This window comes from Nerophis lumbriciformis, linkage group LG24 (genome assembly GCF_033978685.3).
Source record: "Nerophis lumbriciformis linkage group LG24, RoL_Nlum_v2.1, whole genome shotgun sequence".
In the NCBI taxonomy this organism is placed as follows: domain Eukaryota; kingdom Metazoa; phylum Chordata; class Actinopteri; order Syngnathiformes; family Syngnathidae; genus Nerophis; species Nerophis lumbriciformis.
In genome coordinates this window covers 38,912,689-38,925,891 of record NC_084571.2, presented here as the reverse complement: position 1 = coordinate 38,925,891, position 13,203 = coordinate 38,912,689, and the positions used below count along the sequence as shown (strand labels likewise).

General features: G+C 44.3%; 1 protein-coding gene across 2 annotated transcripts in view; it reads right to left on the bottom strand.

Moving 5' to 3' along the window:
- llgl1 (LLGL scribble cell polarity complex component 1) overlaps nucleotides 1-13,203 on the bottom strand; it is a 180,894-nt gene that overhangs the window by 50,422 nt on the left and 117,269 nt on the right. For both annotated transcript variants that reach the window (XM_061982062.1, XM_061982064.1), the window contains one exon: nucleotides 11,283-11,503. In XM_061982062.1, the coding sequence (XP_061838046.1) occupies nucleotides 11,283-11,503 (221 nt within the window). The remainder of the gene's footprint in view (nucleotides 1-11,282; nucleotides 11,504-13,203) is intronic.

Genomic DNA, 13,203 nt, shown 5'->3' with positions numbered 1-13,203 from the left:
CGCTTATCCGTGGTCGGGTCGCGGGGGCAGCAGCCTAAGCAGGGAAGCCCAGACTTCCCTCTCCCCAGCCACTTCGTCCAGCTCCTCCCGGGGGATCCCGAGGCGTTCCCAGGCCAGCCGAGAGAGATAGTCTTCCCAGCGTGTCCTGGGTCTTCCCCGTGGCCTCCTACCGGTCGGACGTGCTCTAAACACCTCCCTAGGGAGGCGATTGGGTGGCATCCTGACCAGATGCCCGAACCACCTCATCTGGCTCCTCTCCATGTGGAGGAGCAGCGGCTTTACTTTGAGCTCCCCCCGGATGACAGAGCTTCTCACCCTATCTCTAAGGGAGAGCCCCGCCACCCGGCGGAGGAAACTCATTTCGGCCGCTTGTACCCGTGATCTTGTCCTTTCGGTCATAACCCAAAGCTCATGACCATAGGTGAGGATGGGAACGTAGATCGACCGGTAAATTGAGAGCTTTGCATTCCGGCTCAGCTCCTTCTTCACCACAACGGATCGATACAGCGTCCGCATTACTGAAAATGCCGCACCGATCCGCCTGTCGATCTCACCATCCACTCTTCCCCCACTCGTGAACAAGACTCCGAGGTACTTGAACTCCTCCACTTGGGGCAGGGTCTCCTCCCCAACCCGGAGATGGCACTCCACCCTTTTCCGGGCGAGAACCATGGACTCGGACTTGGAGGTGCTGATTCTCATCCCAGTCGCTTCACACTCGGCTGCGAACCGATCCAGCGAGAGCTGAAGATCCTGGCCAGATGAAGCCATCAGGACCACATCATCTGCAAAAAGCAGAGACCTAATCCTGCAGCCACCAAACCAGATCCCCTCAACGCCTTGACTGCGCCTAGAAATTCTGTCCATAAAAGTTATGAACAGAATGGGTGACAAAGGGCAGCCTTGGCGGAGTCCAACCCTCACTGGAAACGTGTCCGACTTACTGCCGGCAATGCGGACCAAGCTCTGGCACTGATCATACAGGGAGCGGACCGCCAAAATCAGACAGTCCGATACCCCATACTCTCTGAGCACTCCCCACAGGACTTCCCGAGGGACACGGTCGAATGCCTTCTCCAAGTCCACAAAACACATGTACCGTATTTTCCGCACTATAAGGCGCACCTAAAAACCACACATTTTCTCAAAAGCTGACAGTGCGCCTTATAATCCGGTGCGCTTTATTACGATTCATTTTCATAAAGTTTCGATCTCGCAACTTTGGTAAACAGCCGCCATCTTTTTTCCCGGTAGAACAGGAAGCGCTTCTTCTTCTACGCAAGCAACCGCCAAGGAAAGCACCCGCCCCCATAGAACAGGAAGCGCTTCTTCTTCTACTGTAAGCAACCACCCGCCCCCGGAAGAAGAAGAAAAAACGCGCGGATATCACCGTACGTTTCATTTCCTGTTTACATCTGTAAAGACCACAAAATGGCTCCTACTAAGCGATCCGGTTCATAAAAAGACGCAATCTCTCCATCCGCACACGGATTACTACCGTATTTCACAGCAACTGATATTCCTGTAACCGCACTGTGGAACGGGAGCACGTACGGTGAATATTCGCACCACAGGGAATGAGAAGTCATCCTTCACTGTGGTTCTAGCTTGCCATGCTAACTTCCACCCATGGTGATATTCAAAAGGAAGACCTTGCCAAAAGAGACCTTTCCAGCCGGCGTCATCATAAAAGCTAACTCGAAGGGATGGATGGATGAAGAAAAGATGAGCGAGTGGTTAAGGGAAGTTTACGCGAAGAGGCCGGGTGGCTTTTTTCACGCAGCTCCGAAGGCGAACACACCTTCACTAAGACGGGCAGACAGCGCCGGACGACATACGCCAACATTTGCCAGTGGATCGTAAATGCCTGGGCAGATATTTCGGTCACAACTGTGGTCCGAGCTTTCCGGAAGGCAGGATTCACAGAACAACAGCGACACTGACTCCGATGACTTCGACGAGACGGAACCGGCCATTTTGGATACCACGCTTGCGCAACTTTTCAATTCGGACACCGAAGACGAAGAATTCGAAGGATTTACGAATGAAGAATAACTTCAGAAGGTGAGCGCTATGTTTATTTTGTGTGTTGTGACATTAACGTTCGAGCAACATTATGTTGCTATTGCTCTACACCATTTTGAATTTTACTATGTTTGTGATTGCACATTTGCGTACATTTTGGGACAGAGTTGTTAGAACGCTGGTTTTCAATATATTATTAAAGTTTGACTGAACTATCTGACTGTTTTTTTGACATTCCCTTTAGCGCAGCGTAGGCGCGGCTTATAATCCGGGGCGGCTTATTGGTGGACAAAGTTATGAAATATGTAATTCATTGAAGGTGCGGCTAATAATCCGGTGCGCCTTATAGTGCGGAAAATACGGTAGACTGGTTGGGCAAACTCTCATGCACCCTCAAGGACCCTGTCGAGAGTATAGAGCTGGTCCACAGTTCCACGACCAGGACGAAAACCACACTGTTCCTCCTGAATCCGAGGTTCAACTATCCGGCGTAGCCTCCTCTCCAGTACACCTGAATAGACCTTACCGGGAAGGCTGAGGAGTGTGATCCCACGATAGTTAGAACACACCCTCCGGTTCCCCTTCTTAAAGAGAGGAACCACCACCCTGGTCTGCCAATCCAGAGGTACCGCCCCCGATGTCCACGCGATGCTGCAGAGTCTTGTCAACCAAGACAGCCCCACAGCATCCAGAGCCTTAAGGAACTCCGGGTGGATCTCATCCACCTTGTCACCGAGGAGCTTTTTAACTACCTCAGCAACCTCAGCCCCAGAAATAGAAGAGCCCACCACAGATTCCCCAGGCACTGCTTCCTCATAGGAAGACGTGTTGGTGGGATTGAGGAGGTCTTCGAAGTATTCCCTCCACCGATCCACAACATCCGCAGTGGAGGTCAGCAGAACACCATCCCCGCCATACACGGTGTTGGTAGTGCACTGCTTCCCCTTCCTGAGGCGGCGGATGGTGGTCCAGAATCGCTTCGAAGCCGTCCGGAAGTCGTTTTCCATGGCTTCCCCGAACTCCTCCCATGTCCGAGTTTTTGCCTCCGCAACCGCTGAAGCCGCACACCGCTTGGCCTGTCGGTACCTGTCCGCTGCCTCAGGAGTCCTATGAGCCAAAAGAACCCGATAGGACTCCTTCTTCAGCTTGACGGCATCCCTTAACCCAGGGGTCGGCAACCTTTACCAGTCAAAGAGCCATTTTGACCAGTTTCACAAATTAAAGAAAACAATGGGAGCCAAATTTTTTTGGGGAAATTTTAAATTAAATAACACTGCATACGAAGTTGTTTTTTTTTCTTTGTGCTATGTATAACCAGGGGTCTCAGACACGCTGCCCACACCTTTATGTGGAATTTGAATGCTGGTGCGGCACGCGGGTTTTAATTGAATGGCGCTTGTCAGCGTCATGCGTGCCGTGATGGTACAGCATATAGCACACACTACTGTCAGCGTGCTTGATCAGCCACACGTTGTATGAGGCCTCGCTTAACACACGTGGGCAACAGCAAGGCATACTTGGTCAACAACCACACAACTTACACTGACGGTGGCGGTATAAAAAAAAAAAAAACTTTAACACTGTTACTAATAATGCGCCACACTGTGAACCCACACCAAACAAGAATGACAAACACATTTCGGGAGAACATCTGCACCGTAACACAACATAAACACAACAGGACAAATACCCAGAATCCCATGCAGACGCACAGAGAGAGGGGGGGGCGGGAGGGGTTGATGTGTGAGGGAGCAGGGTTGGAGTGGGGGCGGGGTTTGGTGGTAGCAGGGGTGTATAATGTAGCCCGGAAGAGTCAGGGCTGCATGGGATTCTGGGTGTTTGTTCTGTTGTGTTTATGTTGTGTTAAGGTGCAGATGTTCTCCCGAAATGTGTTTGTCATTCTTGTTTGGTTTTGGTTCAAAGTGTGGCGCATTATTAGTAAGAGTGTTAAAGTTGTTTTATATGACCACCGTCAGTGTAACCTGTGTGGCTGTTGACCAACTATGCCTTGCTGTCGCTTAAGCGTACAAGTAGTAAATTCATACAACAAAAGACAGGGCCGACATTATGTTTGTACAGGTTGTAGAGGACGCCGAATGCTGTATCATCATGACACGCCCTTGTTATTATTGTTAGGGTGAAAATCGAAGTAGTTTTATGCGAGAGGCTCTCCCGGGAAAATTGGGAGGGTAGGCAAGTGTGCAGCTGAGCCGCATCAGAGTGAGCAAAGATCTGGAGCCGCGGGTTGCCGACCCTCCATCAATGTCTTTACGTCCATGGATGAAAGAATTTGGGGCAAAAAGTCAAGTTTAGGCCCTGTTTACACTAAGGGTAAATCCCACCTAACCTTATCCGTGTCCACAAACACACAGTGTTTGTTTAGGCGGTAGCAGGAGTGTATAATGTAGCCCGGAAGAGTCAGGGCTGCATGGGATTCTGGGTGTTTGTTCTGTTGTGTTTATGTTGTGTTAAGGTGCAGATGTTCTCCCGAAATGTGTTTGTCATTCTTGTTTGGTTTTGGTTCAAAGTGTGGCGCATTATTAGTAAGAGTGTTAAAGTTGTTTTATATGACCATCATCAGTGTAACCTGTGTGGCTGTTGACCAACTATGCCTTGCTGTCGCTTAAGCGTACAAGTAGTAAATTCATACAACAAAAGACAGGGCCGACATTATGTTTGTACAGGTTCTAGAGGACGCCGAATGCTGTTTCATCATGACACGCCCTTGTTATTATTGTTAGGGTGAAAATCGAAGTAGTTATATGCGAGAGGCTCTCCCGGGAAAATTGGGAGGGTAGGCAAGTGTGCAGCTGAGCCGCATCAGAGTGAGCAAAGAGCCGCATGCGGCTCTGGAGCCGCGGGTTGCCGACCCTCCATCAATGTCTTTACGTCCATGGATGAAAGAATTTGGGGCAAAAAGTCAAGTTTAGGCCCTGTTTACACTAAGGGTAAATCCCACCTAACCTTATCCGTGTCCACAAACACACAGTGTTTGTTTAGGCGGTAGCAGGAGTGTATAATGTAGCCCAGAAGAGTCAGGGCTGCATGGGATTCTGGGTGTTTGTTCTGTTGTGTTTATGTTGTGTTAAGGTGCAGATGTTCTCCCGAAATGTGTTTGTCATTCTTGTTTGGTTTTGGTTCAAAGTGTGGCACATTATTAGTAAGAGTGTTAAAGTTGTTTTATATGGTCACCGTCAGTGTAACCTGTGTGGCTGTTGACCAAGTATGCCTTGCTGTCACATACGTGTGCAAGCAAAAGATGTGTATTGTATAACAAGTGTTGGGCTGGCACGCTGTTAATACAGATTGTAGAGGGCGCCAAATATTGTACCATCATGGCACGCCCTTATTGTAGCCTCAAAGGTGAAAATCGGTGAATATTAACCCCGGGAGTTTTCTGCGAGAGGCACTGAAATCCGGAAGTCTCACGGGAAAATTGGGGGGTTCAGCAAGTAAGCTGCTGAGCCGCATCAGAGTGATCAAAGAGCCGCATGCGGCTCCGGAGCCGCGGGTTGCCGACCCCTGCCTTAACCCAAATAGGTGAAATGACATAATTTCCCACGGCACACCAGACGGTGTCTAAAAGTGGTTGAAAAACACAGGCTTAGGTAAGCAGCATACCTGCCAACTTTTGAAATCAGAAAAACCTAGTAGCCAGGGTCCAGGGGCCGCAGGCCCCGAGTAGGTCCAGGACAAAGTCCTGGTGGGGGGTTCAGGCTTCGCCCCCCGACGCAAAATGATTATTAGCATTCAGACAGGTTAAAATGTTGCTAAAACCATCACTTTTCTATCAGTCACAGTGACTTTTCAAAACAAAAATATTACAGCAAAAATCATATGGGTTGATTGACATGTTTATTCTGTAAGCTAACTTCAATAGTTTGAAATTATTTTGACAGTTAATGCCAGTTATCCTGTCAACCTTTCACAAGACTTCAATTTGTTCATTGAAAGTATAAACACTTTTTACAGTAAACAAATGGTAAAACAGTACTAAACAATTCCATAAAAAAAAAAAAGTGGTGTCATTATTAACTTTCTGTCCAAGCTTGTATAATCTACTGCCTTGATCAATTGTAAAAAATATTCTGTGCCTAAAATTCACATTTCTATCACAATTATCATACTGTAAACATGGTAAGCTAACTTCATTAAAATTAATAGTCCTGTCAATAGCATGGAATTACAATTCAAATGTCGTTTTTTTGTAAGCCTTTCAAAAGAATTCAAAATATGAAAAATTAATGAAAATTAATTGAAGCCATCAGACACTTGAAAAGTGGCACATCACATCTCTAATGTAATCATTTGAACTTTTCAACAGAAATAGCACTGCAAAAATATTAAGGACATACTTCTGTATTTTGGTAGTTATGCTGTCAACATTTAACAAGATTTCTTCAACTTGGACTTGAAAGCATAAATAGTATAAACACTTTTAACAGTATAACAGTACTAAACAATTCCAATAGATAACATTGGTGTCATTACCTTTTTGTGGCTAAAATCCACTTGTATCGCTAGCAACGGCATTAGACTTGTGTTCTTTTGTCCCAACGTGGTCTTTTACATCGCTAATTCCTCCGTGTCCGATCGAAAAATCGTGTCTGCACAAGGTGCAATTTGCGTAGTTTTCACCCTTTTTGGAACGGATAATTATTCCCGGATAGGCTTTTGAATATTCTTCACGGAATGACTGCGGTTTTCTTTTCGGTTTAAGACTCGTTTGCGATTTTTCTCCGGCTGATTCCGTGATCGTTCGCTCGTTTGGAAACAATGGCAACTGGTGCCTCGTGCTTGGCAGCGGTGCTATAAATCGCGCATTTTTTTTAAATTAATGAAAAACCGTATTTTTTATCACTGCAACCGTAACCCGGAATAGGTTGATGAAAACCGTACTAATTACGGGAAAACCGGAGTAGTTGGCAGGTATGTAATAGCAAATTCCTACATTTACCAATAAACAGATTTACTAGACTTTGCTTCACCCACCCTGCCAACAAATGTAGTCCTGCAACACTTCCCAATGACAAGTGGCCCATTAGTCCACACCAGGAAGGTCAAAAGTAATACGACATGTAGAGCTTTGATCACATCCCAACATTTTGAGTTGAGTTGAGTTTGAGTTTATTTCAAACATGCAAGCATACAACATGATACATCACAATCTCCAGTTTCTCTTTTCAACATGTTCGAAAAGGAGTAGGAAGAAGCAGAGCTTATTTAATCCTACCCCTTTTCTTCTACATAACAGTTGCTAAAACTTTTGTTCACTTCCTGTCCTCAATTTATTCACAATATACTCCATAAGTAGTCACAATAAAAGTTATAATTATAAGTTACATTTCATATGTTAAAGTTAAAAGTTAAAGTACCAATGATTGTCACACACACACACTAGGTGTGGCGAGATTATTCTCTGCATTTGACCCATCACCCTTGATCACCCCCTGGGAGGTGAGGGGAGCAGTGGGCAGCAGCGGTGGCCGCGCCCGGGAATCATTTTTGGTGATTTAACCCCCAATTCCAACCCTTGATGCTGAGTGCCAAGCAGGGAGGTAATGGGTCCCATTTTTATAGTCTTTGGTATGACTCGGCCGGGATTTGAACTCACAACCTACCGATCTCAGGGCGGACACTCTAACCACTAGGCCACTGAGTAGGTGTTGAGATAAGTAAGATTATTTTGTGAGTGAAAGAATGAAAGAATGGATGAGTTAAATACATTCATAATGTTTATCATGGTTCTTCTTCTTTGTACTTTGTAAACACTTTAAGTTTGAAGAGTTTCTTGAAGTGGATCATATTAGTACATTGTTTGATTGCTTTGCTTAATCCATTCCATCATTTAATTCCACATACTGATATACTGAAGGTCTTAAGTGTTGTACGTGCATACAAATGTTTTAAATTACATTTCTCCCTAAGATTATATTTCTCCTCTTTTTGTTGAGAAGAATTGTTGTATATTCTTGGGTAGCAGGTTATAGTTTGCTTTGTGTATCCTTTTAGCTGTTTGCAAATTCACTATGTCGTAGAATTTCAGTATCTTTGATTCAATAAATAAAGGATTTGTGTGTTCTCTATATCCAACATGATGTATTATTATAACTGATCTTTTTTGTAACACCGTTAATGAATGAAATGTACTTTTGTAATTATTTCCCCATATTTCTGCACAGTAACTCAGATATGGTAACACTAGTGAGCAGTAGAGAATATGAAGTGATTTTTGGTCTAGAACATGTTTTGCTTTATTCATTATTGACGTGTTTCTTGCTACTTTATGTCGTATATTTTTTACGTGAGATTTCCAGTTCAATTTATCATCAATCATTATACCAGGAAATTTGGTTTCATTTACTCTTTCAATTTCTATTCCGTCTATTTGTATTTGTGTTTGACTTTCTCTTCGACTGTTACCAAATAGCATTATTTTAGTTTTACTGAGATTCAACGATAGTCTGTTTTTGTCAAATCATCTTTTTAATTTGTTAATTTCTTCTGTACATACAGGTAAAAGCCAGTAAATTAGAATATTTTGAAAAACTTGATTTATTTCAGTAATTGCATTCAAAAGGTGTAACTTGTACATTATATTTATTCATTGCACACAGACTGATGCATTCAAATGTTTATTTCATTTAATTTTGATGATTTGAAGTGGCAACAAATGAAAATCCAAAATTCCGTGTGTCACAAAATTAGAATATTACTTAAGGCTAATACAAAAAAGGGATTTTTAGAAATGTTGGCCAACTGAAAAGTATGAAAATGAAAAATATGAGCATGTACAATACTCAATACTTGGTTGGAGCTCCTTTTGCCTCAATTACTGCGTTAATGCGGCGTGGCATGGAGTCGATGAGCTTCTGGCACTGCTCAGGTGTTATGAGAGCCCAGGTTGCTCTGATAGTGGCCTTCAACTCTTCTGCGTTTTTGGGTCTGGCATTCTGCATCTTCCTTTTCACAATACCCCACAGATTTTCTATGGGGCTAAGGTCAGGGGAGTTGGCGGGCCAATTTAGAACAGAAATACCATGGTCCGTAAACCAGGCACGGGTAGATTTTGCGCTGTGTGCAGGCGCCAAGTCCTGTTGGAACTTGAAATCTCCATCTCCATAGAGCAGGTCAGCAGCAGGAAGCATGAAGTGCTCTAAAACTTGCTGGTAGACGGCTGCGTTGACCCTGGATCTCAGGAAACAGAGTGGACCGACACCAGCAGATGACATGGCACCCCAAACCATCACTGATGGTGGAAACTTTACACTAGACTTCAGGCAACGTGGATCCTGTGCCTCTCCTGTCTTCCTCCAGACTCTGGGACCTCGATTTCCAAAGGAAATGCAAAATTTGCATGGTTGGGTGATGGTTTGGGGTGCCATGTCATCTTCTGTGTGTTCTCTCCTGAACAAAACGCTGTTGTATCATCCGCAAATAATACTAACTTTAAATCTTTTGTAACTTTACAAATGTCAGTTATATATAGATTGAATAATTGAGGTCCTAGTATTGATCCCTGAGGTACACCACAGGATATATTTAGCGTTGTAGAGGTGTGTTCGCCTAGCTTCACGTATTGTTTCCTGTTCATTAGATAACTTCTTATCCAGTTTAAGACCAACCCTCTGATGCCATATCGTTCTAGTTTTTTGATTAAAATATTGTGATTACCGTATTTTCCGCACCATTAGCCGCACCTAAAAACCACAAATTTACTCAAAAGCTGACAGTGCGGCTTTTAACCCGGTGTGCTTTATATATGGATAAATATTAAGATTCATTTTCATAAAGTTTCGTTCTCGCAACTTCGGTAAACAGCCGCCATCTTTTTTCCCGGTAGAGCAGGAAGCGCTTCTTCTTCTACGCAAGCAACCGCCAAGGTAAGCACCCGCCCCCATAGAACAGGAAGCGCTACTTCTTGTACTGTAAGCAACCACCCGCCCCCGGAAGAAGAAGAAGCGCGCGGTGCATGCTGGGATATGTGACGTTTCATTTCCATTTGTGTGTTTATGTAAAGACCCCAAAATGGCTCCTATTAAGTGTGTTGTCTGTCTAATTATAAATAATGCAGACGAGGCGTGTTAACTGAGTTCTCAACGTTTACTCACAGCGTGCTCATAACCACATTCTAACTCCCAGCATACAACAACGCTTCTCAGGGCTACCGCGCATGCTCGTAACTATCGTTGCATGCTGGGTAGTGTAGTTGTTATATTTGCTAGCTCATAACATCACTTTAAGAGACACGCTTACGCGCTTAATTCAATACTCGCCGTCATTCCGGGTGGATTGACAAAAGACCTCCAGCCGCTAGATATTGGTGTCAACAGGGCATTCGAAGCTAGACTGCTAACTGCGTGGGAACAATGGATGACAGAAGGCGAACACACATTCACTAAGACAGGGAGGCAGCGCCAGACGACGCCAACATCTGCCAGTGGATCGTAAATGCCTGGGCAGATATTTCGGTCACAACTGTGGTCCGAGCTTTCCGGAAGGCAGGATTCACAGAACTGCTGGATAACAGTGACACTGACTCCGATGACTTCGACGAGACGGAACCGGCCATTTTGGATCGTAAATTTGCCCAACTTTTCACTTCGGACACCGAAGACGAAGGATTTACGAATGAAGAATAACTTCAGAAAGTGAGCGCTATGTTTATTTTGTGTGTTGTGACATTAACGTTCGAGCAACATTATGTTGCTGTTGCTCTGCACTATTTTGAATTTTACTATGTTTGTGATTGCACATTTGCGTACATTTTGGGAGTGAACAGAGTTGTTAGAACGCTGGTTTTTAATATATTATTAAAGTTTGACTGACCTATCTGACTGTTTTTTTGACATTCCCTTTAGTGCAGCGTAGGCGCGGCTTATAGTCCGGGGCGGCTTATAGGTGGACAAAGTTTTGAAATATGCCATTCATTGAAGGTGCAGCTAATAACCCGGGGCGGCTTATAGTGCGGAAAATACGGTAATTGTGTCAAATGCTTTAGTTAGATCCATAAAAACTGCTGCCGCACATTTTTTATTATCTATAGCATTGGTCATTTCTTCTGTAATTTCAATTAAAGCCATCGAAGTTGAAACATTAGCTCTGTATCCATATTGATTTTCTTCGAGTATTCTATTTTTATTTATGAAACTCTCTAATCTGTTATTGAACATTTTTTCAATGATTTTAGAAAATTGTGGAAGTAAGGAAACAGGTCTATAATTTGTAAATTGATTTTGTTGTAGAAGACCTCTCACCTTAGATGTATGTTGGCGACCCTGCTGCGCTTTGCCAGCGTTGAGCAGCCTCTCCCACAGCTTAGGAGGGACACTGGAGATGTGGCAGGAACACGTGACGGCAGAGGAGTGGAGCGGAGCCAGATAAGGAGTAGGCAAAGAGGGCCATCCGGGGGTTTGGAGGTCGATTACAACCAGCTCCTCTTCTAGTAAGACTAATAGTGCAGACGGCTCGTCCCATTCTACGAAGAGAAGAATGAAATGCATTATATAAATGGATAATGTTTAGTGTTTAAAAAGGTTTGCAACATTTAGACTTGAGATGGGCAGCAGTGGTGTAAAGCACTGGACTCTAGAGCCTTCTCTGGACTGATGAATCACACTTTTCCATCTGGCAATCAGATGGACCAGTCTGGCTTTGGAGGTTGCTACATTTTGGACTGTATTGTGCCGAGAGTGAAAAAATGGATGAGGAGGAATTATGGTGTGGGGTTGTTTTTCAGGAGTTGGGCTCGGCCCCTTAGTTCCAGTGAAAGGAACTTTGAATGCTCCAGGATACCAAAACATTTTGGACAATTCCAATGCACCCAACCTTGTGGGAACAGTTTGGAGCGGGTCCATTCCTTTTCCAACATGACTGTGCACCAGTGCACAAAGCAAGGTCCATGATAGAGTCTGGTGGGGATGAACTTGACTGGCCTGCACAGAGTCCTGACCTGAACTCGGATTGAACACCTTCGGGATGAATTAGAACGGAGACTGAGAGCCAGGCCTTCTCCACCAACATCAGTGTGTGACCTCACCAATGTGCTTTTGGAAGAATGGTGGAAAATTCCTATAAACACACTCCACAACCAAAAGGTGTCATATTGAACCCTATGGCATACTTGCCAACCTTGAGACCTCCGATTTCGGGAGGTGGGGGGTGGGGCGGGGGCGTGGTTGGGGGCGTGGTTAAGATATATATATATATAAGAAATACTTGACTTTCAGTGAATTCTAGCTATATATATTTTATTACATATATATATATATATATATATATATATATATATATATATATATATATATATATATATATATATATATATATATATATATATACCGTATTTTCCGCACTATTAGCCGCACCTAAAAACCACAAATTTACTCAAAAGCTGACAGTGCGCCTTATAACCCGGTGCGCTTTATATATGGATTAATATTAAGATTCATTTTCATAAAGTTTCGGTCTCCCAACTACGGTAAACAGCCGCCATCTTTTTCCCCCGTAGAAGAGGAAGTGCTTCTTCTTCTACGCAAGCAACCGCCAAGGTAAGCACCCGCCCCCATAGAACAGGAAGCGCTTCTTCTTCTACTGTAAGCAACCACCCGCCCCCGTAGAAGAAGAAGAAGCGCGTGAATATTACGTTTCATTTCCTTTGTGTGTTTACATCTGTAAAGACCACAAAATGGCTCCTACTAAGAGACAGGGATCCGGTTCATGAAAAGACGCAATCTCTCCATCCGCACATGGACTACTATTTCACAGCAACTGCCTAAAGACTTTCAAGAAAAGCTGGCTACTTTCCGTGCATATTGTAAAAACAAGATAGCTGAAAAAAAGATCCGGCCAGAGAACATTATCAACATGGACGAGGTTCCACTGACTTTTGATATTCCTGTGAACCGCAGTGTGGATACAACGGGAGCACGTACGGTGAATATTCGCACCACAGGGAATGAGAAGTCATCCTTCACTGTGGTTCTAGCTTGCCATGCTAATGGCCAGAAACTTCCACCCATGGTGATATTCAAAAGGAAGACCTTGCCAAAAGAGACCTTTCCAGCCGGCGTCATCATAAAAGCTAACTCGAAGGGATGGATGGATGAAGAAAAGATGAGCGAGTGGTTAAGGGAAGTTTACGCGAAGAGGCCGGGTGGCTTTTTTCACGCAGCTCCG